Source organism: Myxocyprinus asiaticus, chromosome 31, assembly GCF_019703515.2.
Source record: "Myxocyprinus asiaticus isolate MX2 ecotype Aquarium Trade chromosome 31, UBuf_Myxa_2, whole genome shotgun sequence".
Taxonomy (NCBI): domain Eukaryota; kingdom Metazoa; phylum Chordata; class Actinopteri; order Cypriniformes; family Catostomidae; genus Myxocyprinus; species Myxocyprinus asiaticus.
Window position 1 is genome coordinate 2,289,794 of NC_059374.1, and position 13,480 is coordinate 2,303,273.

At 37.5% G+C, this 13,480-nt stretch overlaps 1 protein-coding gene across 4 annotated transcripts in view; it reads right to left on the reverse strand.

Annotated features, from left to right (window-relative positions):
• Positions 1–13,480, reverse strand: part of LOC127422262 (LIM domain kinase 1-like) — a 98,728-nt gene that overhangs the window by 21,703 nt on the left and 63,545 nt on the right. For 3 of the 4 annotated variants that reach the window (XM_051665656.1, XM_051665657.1, XM_051665655.1), the window contains one exon: positions 1,433–1,542. In XM_051665656.1, coding sequence (XP_051521616.1) covers positions 1,433–1,542 — 110 coding nt within the window. Of the gene's footprint in view, positions 1–1,432; positions 1,543–7,739; positions 7,891–13,480 lie in introns of those variants that run through there. The other variant, XM_051665658.1, reaches the window with a different exon arrangement.

Below are 13,480 nucleotides of genomic sequence, written 5' to 3' on the forward strand. Positions count from 1 at the left end.
AGTTAATGTATTAGAATATTATATTAAAAGTATCACTTGAATCGCAGTCGAGTCTATGTATTTAAATTGTATAATTCAATATTGAAATAGACCTTTTGAAAAGGTATCGCCTGAATCGTGAGAGTGTTTTCATTATTTTAAACGTAGTTAGGGATGCAATTACGTCTCCCACGAACTGAAACAACCCATCTACACCAGAGAGGTTTTAACAACTCTGCGGTCCCTGGTCTGGCCACAGGAAAATGCATCAGTGAACAAACTATAAAATGTCCTCTCCAGACCACACATCGATCGTCCGTCAATTCATGTTTTCTAGCGGATGTATGCTCGCTGCATAGAAATAAGATATTTTTTCATGGCCATCGATGAGCTACCCGGTGTAGTTGGTTGACGGTACCAAGTTCGTATCAGTGCACCAACACAGGATAAAGACGTTCATCATCATCAACACAAAAGAGTTCTACAGAATCAACACGCAAGATGCCCAATACAAGGTCTTTGACAATGTTGCCAATTTTCTATTTAGCTTGTGTATAAATACAAACACTATTTTAAACCTTTCCATTAAAGAATATATAATAGAATAGCCTATTATATTATATTATTTTATATATAGGCTATACATTCCGCTGTCTATCTATAATGCATTTGTCGATAAATAGCAATTCCCTGTCTGCCAATCAGTTTAGTCAATTTAAGAAAGCACACTCATAGAACATGACATCATCCATAGCAAAGAGGTCAACTCCACCTTACTCTTACCTTAAGGTTTCCTTAGTAAAACCAGAGACTATTTAGCAGAGATGGGCTACTTCTATTAAAATGAATGGGAGAAACTGAAATGCCCAACGGTCAACGGATTTAGAAAAGAAGTCACGTCTTACAGGTAAAAGAGCCAATCACCTTTTAGATAAAGACATTGCCTGTCAATCAGCTTAAGAATGCACATGCCTATTAGCTTTACAAGCCAGGAAAATTTTGTTTTCTTGCTTAATCTTAGGTAAAGCACAATTTATGATACCAGTGTTGTCAGATTTTACTGCTGATTTGAAATATGTTCTTTGATCGTAATCTTGACCAACCGTTTCTGAGATTTAGGTCTTTCCCCATTCAACTAGACAGGAGCTGCACTGGCATGACTGGAAATAGCTCTGAAATAGCTTCCAGGGAGCGTCCCAAAGATGGCCACCAATGGACTGACTTGCTAGAAAGACTAAAAACTTGCCCTTAGCAGTTATGTGAATAGGTTTTAAGCAAAAACTCTTAGCTAGGAGCTCTTAGGAGAACTCCTAATGGCAAGATAAAAATCTCTGTGAATACGGGCCCTGGAATATTCCTTTAAAGTCAATTTTTAAAGTCAGTCCTCTTTGGTTCTCCTCATATATAAGTGTTTAAATGTTGACTGCAGTGCATGAAATGTTTTGTGACTCACCAGTAAAGTTTGGACCTCTCCACCAGAGCGTACGTGTCTCCATCACCAATGAATGCATGACAGTTCAGACACGTGAAGCATTCTGGGTGATATTTCTGTTCTCCGGCAACCTGCAACACAACAAACACACTCAGTGACATCAGAGACATGAATAGCTCACATTTATACAGCTAATGAAGATGTTAGATTTTCGATTATGATGTGAAACACCAGTTACTGTGTGTATCACTGCACAGCACCCATAGAGACCAATTATTAACCGCAGTATACATGTCAGGACTGCATCTTCTAGTGCACTGGTTCAACCAGAGGGCTGGGGCCCACTAAAGGCCCAAATATACTTCATATGAAATCGAAGAATGAATGGGTGTGACATAATTTAGAACAAAATCTGGCCAAAAAGGTGTTTTTGTGTTTGTTTCGATGGTTTGTAACAGCTTGCCTTACAATAAACAACTTGAAATCAATAGTTTAATATTTTTCCATTGTTTTTATTTCGATTACGTCATTCTCAGTGCTTCATCGGACTGTAGTTCATTTCCTCATTAAAGATGTGACTTTGTCTTTTTGTGTGATTTTCAAATACTTTTTTGCTTCAAATCAAAGTTTGTAATGTCTTGATTCATCTCAGAGCTGGTTGGTTTGGTTCATGGCTTATAACTCTTTAATGAAGGATTTTATGAAATCCCTATGAAACAAATGAATGGGAAAAATACTTCCGGAAACAAAGTTGGCTGAGAATGTGTTGGGCACTGTTACGCTCTATTACAGCCTCTGAAACCTCATTGTTTAATAGAATTATCATTTGCCTTTATTTCCATAAAAAGAAGAATGACATTTCTAAACCCACAGGGAATGAGGGATGCAAATGGATGCTAATGCTCTAACTCGTGAAAGTACCTGAAATCTATCTGATGGTAGTCTGTCAACTCATTTGTAAGTGTCTGCTAAATGAATAAGTGTAAATGTAAATTAAACCTACAACAAATTCATGCTCACAAAAAGCACAGTCAATCACTCAATTGTTTGACAGGACTTTCACCTGTTTACATCATCAATCATGTTCTCTTTGAAGAGACTCCAGAGATATTTGACTTTCAGGAGCAGTCTAGGACTTTGACCAAAAATGATCTAAATGAATTCAAATCTTTCTTTCAGTTTTATACTTAAGAACATAAATAATGCGTAAATGACACTTTTAGACCAGAGGGGAAAATGTGAAGGCATCATACAGTGATGTCTCGTTGTGCCCACTGCTTCATCATTACAGTACCTCACAAACCCTCAGACAACACGGAAAACAAAACCGACAGACCATGAACAAACACCCCAAACTCACACACCCGTCACGACCATGTCTCAAAATACACAACTGTGTGACGCGCACCTGCACCCACAGGAAAATCCTGTGACCACAACACCATTCTCAATGAAGTCAGTACAGTCATATCTTAATAAACCATATCAATAAATGATCAGTTAAGTAACATCTTACCTGTTTTCTCATCTTAACACAATATAATTATGGTTCAGTCTACAAAACTGTTGCCTCTTGAGTGAGTCCATCAATAAATAATGACTTAAACAATGAATAGAAGAGAACTGTTATTGTCTTGAAGTTGTGTTAATCAAGAAAAAAAAACAAAAACCTTAAGGATGACATCATCTTTTCAGGAAGTGAACTCTGTACGGACAAGTAAATGCGTCCTCTTTTCAGTCATGTTTAGCTTTGTTATGTTCTTAAAGTGAACTGTCACCATGAACTGACAAATGGATATTTGTCGAAATATTAGCATTCAATTCTCTTTCTAATGAACATCTTGAAGTGTCGTGACTTTAAGCACAAGACAAGTAATGTTACTAAATTTGTAGATGCTTTTATCGAAAGCAATGTCAAATTAAAAACCATCCACCCTGTTATCTCCCAATATATGTTATAATTTCTTCATTTAGCTTAAGAGGACAATGCAATCGATAGCGCTTTTTTGTCAGACACTTTATTGTCGAAACGGAGCACGCATCGCACATAAATGGCATGATATTCCAGGAAAAGACCAAACTTTTCATATTTGAAACCTCTTTGGAAAGTTTACCAAAGATTCCACTAGTATGTGGGTGAGTTCATGTGATCAAAATGGCAATATCTTGAGTAATTCCACAAGTCTGTGAGTCACAATAACAATCACATGACTACATCACACACTACACACTGCAAATATAACAGGGAAATACATCTCTCCAGAGGTCATGATGGTCATCTAACCAGCATGAGGTGCTGATAACTTCTCAAAGTAGGCAATCATCACCCCTGTGACCTGAATTAATCACTTTGATTCTTAATGTTTGATCGACTGCACCAGAAAACCATCACTGACATGACAGAAAACAGCAAGCACACTCTTATGAACTAACCTGGGCTGCATTTCCTAAAAGCATCATAAGCTTAAGTAGATCGTAGAAACCATTGGTCTCTACGATCAACTTAAGTTTACGTTGCTTTTTGGAAATACAGCCCTGCTGAGTTAGTGCTAGTTTAGCTGGTGGACCAACATAACCCTGCTGAAACACTCATTCAATCCACTGGCACAAACCACTTTCACTACACCTTCATTTAAGCAATTAATAGGCTACTAAATATAGAGCAGGAACTAAAACTCCGCCTACACAGAGAGCAACTTCCTTCTGGACTGAAATTGTCCTGGGGAAATTTTGCTTATTCATTTACAACTAAACTCTCTAATCATCTAAACACTGGGGAATTAAAGTTTCTCCTGCTAATATCCTGGAAGAAAATATACTACTGTAATACCCTTAATACAACGCAACAGTCTGGAAGTGCTGGTTCCAGAAGTAAAAATGGCATTCATTTTTTCCATAGGGGAATTAATTTTTTAATGATAACTTATAAACATTTAAATAAAGACCTACTGTGAGCTCTGATGTTGTTAATCGATGATATATACTTCTGTTGAAGACATCAGTCCATGATATTTCTACTTCACTTTTTAAAAATCGTGTTTAATAGCAGAATTCCTGGTGAAGAACTACACTGCCCATGATCCTGAAGGGGAGAATCCACCAATTAGAGAATCGCAGCAAACAAGGCACGCCAAAAGAGCTCTGCAGCAACCGCCCACTCCCATAACACACTGTGAATGATGCAATCGTGTCTCAAACTACTCATATATTTGTATATATTGTAATATTTTGCAATTAACTTAAATATATTGTTTATATACTCATAAGCAACAACTTGAAATCAATAGTTTAATACTTTTCAATCGTTTTTAATTTGATTACATCATTCGCAGTGCTTCATGGGATTGTAGTTCATTTCCCCATTAAAGATGTTAAGTACACAGTCTTGTATCTTTATCATTTTGTGTGATTTTCAAATACTTTTTTGCTTCAAATTAAAGTTTGTAATGTTGTGATTCATCTCAGAGCTGGTTGGTTTGGTTCATGGCTTACAACTCTTTTATGAAGAGTTTTAGGAAATCCCTATGATAAACAAAATGAATGGTAAAAATACTTCTAGAACCAAGAGAAGATGTCATAGTTAATTTGATGCAAATGAAAACAAGGCTGTGAGGAATAGACGTACAGTCTGTTCAACTTGTCATACTGTCGTGTCGATTGATTTTAGCTGATGAAACACTGAAAATATATCTTTGCCGATAAAATGAGGGCTTATATTTTCCACTTCAACCAGTATACTCTTATTCTATGCCAGGTTACGAAAGCATTAAACAGTGAATATATCTACTCTATTTTATCATGTTTTGATTTCACTTATATATAAAATAACAAATAGGACAGGATATCGAGACAGAATACCCAATTCTATTCCAATTCATTATCTCTCAATTTGATAAGACTCATATGAAAGCAATTCTCAATACTCATTTCAAAACCACAACAAAATACTAACTAATTTGAGTAAATGTTGTTTCAAGTTTTCAAGTAATTATTCAAGATAAGCAAACAGTCATTAATAAAGTAAGAGCAAAGAAACTAATTAAGAAAACACAGTGTACACCCTAATGTTGTCATTACTGGAAAAATCAAGTTGTCTTAATTAAACATTACTTGAAATGTCAAGATTTGCGCTCAAAACTCAAATATCAATGCTGATATTTTTATCTTAAAAATCTATAGACTTTTTTTTAAGTGTTAACAACTCAAACTATTGAGTGCAACACTGAGGCTATGGGGGATACCCATAATCCCTTGCACTTGAATTATTTAATTATGTTTCTTTGGTCAAAGGGAACTTATGGGGACATTTAAACAGTTGCTATTAAGAATTCATAGAGGTTTTATTTCTTTTGTAGAATTGTTGTTTTGTTGTTGCTGTAAGTAGTTGTTTCGTGTGATGTCACCATTCAAAGGATCTGTGACGCGTTTGGTTAAGTTGGACGCTGTTAATAAAATCTCTGTTCTCACTGTGCATGTGCAGCTGAAAGACAGGCATATATGCATTTCTTTGGTGAATTAAGTTTATTTTATGATTCACCTAGAATCAGTTATTATCTTCTTTATTTGAGCCGTGTTATTGTATGACCAAAATTTGAGTTAATTCAACAACAATTAAATAGCAAATCTGAGTTTAGTCTACTTGCATCTAGCTACCTTAATGTTCAATATGAACACCAAGTTAAGTGAACTTAATTCCACAAGTTTTGGAGACGCCATTACTTGATCAATTCAGTTGAGTAAATTCAACTTATTAGGGTTTTCAGTGCAGTGCTTGAAGTTTTAACCGCAGAATCAAGTATTTAAATAAACATTCAGAAATTGAAAAAGTTATGGCATGTAAAATGAAAACTACTTAAATTACTGGTCTTTCGTGTAGGATTATAAGACTTTTAATTAAAATAGTAATGTGTGAAAGCAGATAGTATTTTTCTTGTTATTGCTGTTTGATTAATATTAATATAAATGACACACTAGACTAGAGGTCGACCAACAGTGGATTTTGCCAATACAATAACTAAGGTGGTGAAAAATGGTGATAACTGATTAATCAGCCGATAGTTTTTCAAATTGATTTATAGAGTGTAAATAATAATAATAATAATAATAATAAAAACATATCCTTTCTTTATTATGCCAGACAAAGAGTCCAAAATGAATAAAATCCCAGATGCAGTTTTTTGTTCAACCAAAATCTCAATAATAAACAGAAAAAAATGAAGATTTGGTGCATAACATGGGACTTTTAATAATAAACAAGCCTGAACTCTTATTTTGAAATGGCGAAATGATGAAAAAACTATCGGCAACTATTGGCATTTTATCGAGATTTTTGAAAATAACTGATAGTACCAAAAATAAACTATCAGCACCAATTAATCGGTAATACCGCTATATCGGTCTACCTCTGCACTAGACAGCGGCAGTCTATTTTAGGCATTTACACTTCAAGTCTGTGTTTACATTAATACCTGACCAAGACTGTTTAGATGCATATTATGGCAACTCTGTGAGAAAAAAAAAAAAAGATTTGTGAGTCTAAGAATTGATATTTGGGATCGTTGAAATGAGTACTGCAATTAATCCAAATTTTATTTTATTATTATTTTTTTTTTTTTTAAATATGTAAATAAAATAAAAATGGCCAAATTAATATTGGTGTTTGGCTACATTATAAATGTAAAGTATCAGCAGCTATAGACACAGCGAGAAACCCCAGACATCAGCACATGTGAATATATGCCAGTGGGACACAAATATTGTGATGTGATGCCAAAAACGACTCTGAAAACTAGTCAAGGATGAGTCCGATTCATTAAGTGTTTAAAACAACTTATTAATGTATTTAACACAAATTAATTTTACATTAGAAAACATTATGTCTGTTCAAGTGAGAATTTCCCAAATTGCAATATATGCAAATTTCATCATTTCAAACAACGCAGCACAAACAGAATACATCCAGAAGAACATTATTCATCTTAATGTGAGAATGATGATGAGGAAATATTCATCTAGTCATAATAAAGCATAGTCATTATTATATTATACAGTCCAACATGCCAAACATTATAAGGCAAATGATCAATAAATCAGGCCACATCTCTCCCATCATCAATCAAAACTTAACTCTTAATTATTTGAAATTAAAATGAATTTTAATGCATCTTCTAATATTTGGTTTAAACGTATCATTGAATATTTTAAATAATAATGTTCTTGTCCTAATTAACCATCAACATCGCAGTCAAACTGAATTTCCCTTTACATTGTATTTAATCAAATGAAACGTACAAATCCTAATCAGTGACTCCCATGCAGTGTCTCTCACCTTTTTGTCTCTCTTCCAGAGTTTCAGACAGCAGAAGCTCCAGTAAAACAGATCACCAACCATGACCACGAGCAAGCGGCCCGAGCTCTGTCTACAGCGGGAAGATCATTCTAGTGACTGCGGCATGAAAACACTACACAGCTGAGAGACGAGCTCGACACACGCCCAGAGCTGAGCTCATCGTAGAAAGATCCCTCACTCTCTCTCCGTGTCTCTCACTCGCTCTATCTCTCTCTAAGTGGGTGACATCATCTCCTGCTGAGCACACGCACTTCTGCGCAGACACACACACACACACATACCTCCCCCACTCGACCCGACCCTCCCTCAAACACACACAATCTCTGTAAGAAAACGAGGTCAAATCTTCAGTTGTGTTACTACACTATAGTAAAAGAAAAGCTCAGTGTTATGAACACAGCTACTGAAAACTGATCGATTAAAAACAACCGTTAATTCGTTCAATTCATTCATTCAATCATTAATCAAAAATGCTTTTGTTCTGAAACCACTTTGAAGTTTGTTTAGCAGGATACTAATTAGGAATTGCAACAGAAGTACTACATGTTTTTGTTGCATTTATTATTGGCATTTTGTTTTTCTTCGTTGTGAAGGTTAAAATAATCTTAAAATTTCGATGTAATGGCTCAGTGTTAAGTTTACAGTTACAATTTTCACATATTTACCTGGACCTCTTATGGACTCCTCTTGAGTTCGACTCTGCCCCCTTTGGACTCGGACTCTATTGGCTAAAGACTCAGCTGAGGTTGACATGAACCTACACTTGTAAATAGGGCCAATTTTGACTTCAAAATTTTAAATTCACTTTGCCGCTGTAATGACACTCAATACACATCTCAGTGCATGGCTTTCTGTCAACTGTGTATGAGAACCAACATGCAATATGACACAATGTTTGCAGGGTAAAGGTGGCTTTATGGTTGAATATATGCAAGGAAGCCAAGACCAATCGCGAATCAGTGTGAAATTAGATACAAGATAGAAGAGATTGTCAATCTTAAATCCTAAATTTCTTTAAATGTTTACAAAAACTATTAATACATAGTACACCTAAAGCCAGGTGCACATTGTACAATTTTTATGACCATTTACTGTTATCACAATCCTCCCTATTGATGAAACTGGTGTCTCTGCAGAACTAAAATAGGCGTTTCCCAATCAGTGGGCATTTTCAAAGTGGGATGGGCATTTTTCAACAGCTTTAGATGATTTGCTTACTACATTGAGATTCCCTACGTTCCTTGGATAGTTGAGAAACACCAATCCTGGTCTGAAAACACCCACAGATTGGGAAATGCCCATTATTGTTCCGCAGAGACCTATACTTCCAATTGACAGCATTGACTGGGTGTCAGGCCATCGTAGGAGCAATTACACGGCACATTTAGCTTTCAGACATCACACGCCAAGAGTGACTACATTTACCTAGACTCCACTGAGGCTTATTGTAAGAAAGTGGCATTCCCGTTTACATACACTGTATAAGCGGCATACTCTTTACTCCCGTATACATGCAATGTAATTTCCCCACGACGCTCATGTAAATAACAAACATGGCATCCGAGGAAGATTTTGCTATTTTATTCCCTGTTGCTTCACTTTATTTCCAGATATTCTTGTGTTATTGTTGTGTTTGGTTTCCTTAACTTTTAATCGCAACCTGCAGCAGAATTGCACTGCAATAGTAGGGTTTTCCTCTTACGTCAAACTCCAGGATTCCCCCAATGTATGAGCACATATACGTGAACGTCAGGGACTGTCGATATTTTACATTGGTGTGTATAAATGGGTATAGTTTATAGTGTATGTGCTTTTCCCACTGAATTCCCAGAAATGTTGAATTCCCAGAAATGTTCTAACACAACTAGGTGTGTTAAACCGTTTTCTTTTAATACCTTAAGTGGTGTAAGGAAATCGGCATTCTCGTGTACATGAATTTCAGAACATGTTTTTCTGCAAAAACCCTGGAATAAACCGTTTTCTTAAGTTCTTGTAAACTTGGTCCATGTCAATAGAGGTCTCCACTCTCCCCCAGCGCATGCTAGGCTGAAGCTAGTCTGACAGAGCTAGACTTTTGACTATCAGCATAATGACTGGTCCACTTTGCAGCTTATTCTGGCCAAATATCACCCACTTATACCAGAAACGTCCATCTGACTGACATGTAAAGTGACCAACCAATGTTTGTTTTGTTTTGATGTGATTTTAAAGATTGGGATTATCTGAAATGATATCGTAAAAGTACCAGAAAAATAGACTGACATGGAAAAAACGCACTCAAGTGATCTTGCAATAGTTTACATAAACGTTTAAAACATAAAACAAGATGGAAATGAACGGAAATTGTGTAGAATGCATGGAATGCATGCATGCATTGTGTAGAATGTATGGCCTTCCAAAAGTAATTTCAATCATGACAACTCTCAGAATAATTTTAAGGACTTATAATGGATATGAAGAGTTGGTGGGTTTGGTCTTGGCAGACTAGATTTGTAGACTAACACTGTTACTTCAGCACAATCAGACACACAAAATATCCTTGAAGCAGGTCTAGACAAGCATTGCTGGGGAGGAGGAGGGTTTCAGAGGTAAAAACTCTTATAGTGCTCTGCAGTGAAACCATCTTATCTCTAAACAACTGAGGCAATTTAAATGTTAGACAAAGAGAGAACGCAACAGATTACATGTCAAAGGACTAATCAGCTTGCACCATGTAGAGTTTCATGACTGAACTTAGGTGAATTTAAACACAGCGGAATATACAGTTCTGCTTGGGGATATCTCGTTTACTTGCTATTAGGTGCCTCAAACAAAATTCTGAATATCTTTTTAAAGATTTGATGCCACTATGATGCACAAGGATACTTACAGAAGTGGGGATAAAATCTTGTATAAACCAGCCAAAAACACATTGACAAAGGAGATTAGAGTGGCTAAAAGAAGCTATCTGAGAAGCTGAAAAACAAGTTTTTAGCTAAAGACCCTGCATCAGTGTGGAGAGTCCTGAAAGACATTACTAACTACAAGACACCATCCCCCAACACTGTAGGGAATCAATAACTGGCTGATGACCTGAATGTGTTTTACTGTAGATTCGAAAAGCCCAGTCTCACACCCCACACCCGCTCTGACCTTTACTTAGAACACCATCACCTCTTGCAACCACCCTCCTCCCCCCTCCTGCTACTCAACCTGCAAGTAAGATCTGTAAAAAGGATGTGTGCCGGGTCTACCGGAAACAAAAGACAAGGAAAGCACAGGGCCCAGACGGTGTTTCAACCACTTGTCTAAAAGCCTGTGCCAACCAGCTGGCCGCCATCTTCACACACATATCTTCAACACATCACTGGAGCACTGTGAAATTCCCAGCAGCTTCAAACACTCCACCATCATCCCTGTCCCAAAGAAACCCAAGATCGCAGGACTTATTGACTACAGACCTGTCGATCTGACGTCTGTGGTCATAAGGTCATTTGAGAGACTGGTGTTGGTCCACCTGAAGGACATCACTGGACCCTTTCTGGATCCCCTTCAATTTGCTCATCGAGCAAACAGGTCTGTGGATGATGCAGTCAACATAGGATTGGATCATATCCTGCAACTTCTGGACAGACCAGGGCCATATGCAAAGATCCTATTTGTGGACTTCAGTTCGTCTTCAACACCACCATCCCAGCTATTCTCCGGACTAAATTATCCTGTAACAGGTAAAGGATGGGCAAGGAGGCGGCAGGAACCGGCTGAACAATCAACATAAACTTTAATGATATAAATGAACTTAAGACAACATAAAACATAAGGATACAGACATACATGCAGCGCGGCCATGTGCGTCTCTCTCTCTCCCGGACTGGCGTCTCTGGCTCCCCTTTATCTCGCTCTCCTGCTGAATAGCTGATTCAGCGCCAGCCGTGCACCCTCACGGCCTGGCCATGCCTCCTCCTTGTCACATAACCCAACTCTCTGTTCCCTCCTCAATCTGTCAGAGGATCACCAGCTTTCTGATGGACAGGCAGTAGTTAGTAAGACTAGGGAAATTCACTTCAGGCACCTGTACGATCAGCACTGGTGCCCCACAGGGATGTGTGCTCTCCCCACTACTCTTCTCCCTGTACATAAATGACTGCACTGCCAAGACCCCTCTGTCAAGCTCCTGAAGTTTGCAGACGACACTACTGTCATCGGCCTCATCCAAGATGACGATGAGTCTGCATACAGGAGAGAGGTTGAACAGCTAGCTGTCTGGTGCAGTCAAAACAACCTGGCACTGAACATGCTTGAAACAGTGGAGATGATTGTGGACTTTAGGAGGAACACCCCAACATTGACCCGCTCACCATTCTGAACAGCAGTGTGGCAGCAGTGGAGTCATTCAGATTCCTGGGCTCTACCATCTCACAGGACCTGAAGTGGGAGACCCACATTGACTTCATTGTGAAAAAGGCCCAGCAGAGGTTGTACTTCCTTTGCCAGCAGAGGAAGTTCAACCTGCCACAGGTGCTGCTAATCCAGTTCTACTCAGCAGTCGAGTCTGTCCTCTGCACTTCAATAACTGTCTGGTTTGGTTCAGCTACGAAATCAGACATCAGAAGACTACAAAGGACAGTTTGGACTGCTGAGAGGATTATTGGTTGCCCCTTGCCCCCCCTTCAAGAACTATACACTTCCAGAATGAGGAAAAAGGCTGGAAAAATCACTCTGGACCCCACTCACCCTGCCCATTACCTTTTTGAACTGTTGCCTTCTGGCCGACGTTTCAGAGCTCTGAGCACCAGAACCATCAGGCACAGGAACAGTTTTTTCCCTCAGGCTATCCATCTCTTGAACAGTTAAATTGCCCCATTGAGCAATAACTACGCGCAATACACAGTTTAGTCTTTTTTTATATTTATCTAATACATCCAACCTCCTCTGCCATTTCATTCCTCTAAAAAAAAAATAAAAAAAAATTGCATTGTACATAACAGATTTGTATTTGCACTGTACATAACAGATAACAGATATGTATTTGATTGCACTACGTATGTGTATGTGTGTATGTATGTGTGTGTGTGTATGTACGTATGTGTATAACAAATGTTTTTTAATTATTATTATCTATGTCTTGCTGCTGTTTTTGTATTGCTTTTATATCGTTGTACACTGGAAGCTGCTGTCACCATGACAAATTCCTTGTATGCGTAAGCATACTTGGCAGTAAAGCTGATTCTGATTATTCTGACAATTTAGTAATAAAATAAAAAAATACTAGTTTTAAGTATTTACTTCCAAGCATACTATGACAGAGTTTAAATAATTTAGCGCTTTAGGGTTAAGGATTAAATGATGGAGAACAGCGTTATAACCAGATTTATTACACGGCTCTCTGGAATACTGGATCCTGATAGGACAATGGTGACATTCAGCAGTCAAATATTTAAATAATGACTGCACATGTGGGCACAAAGTGATATCAGACCGGTCATCCAGGTATTGTGTGTCATCTTTAACCCTGTAAAGCGTGGCATACGAAAGAATTGTCATAAAATTCACATTTCTTGACATTAAACTGTTTTTAGTACTATTAGTCAAACTATAAAAAGAAATCTTTTTTTATGTATCATATTTGATACATTAGGCTTTAAAGCTCATTATCCTCCTGAGGCCCAGCTATTCATTTTTCTATAGGACATTTGTTACTGAGGTTTTTCTACAGTGGTAAATCTTGTGGTATTATCAGA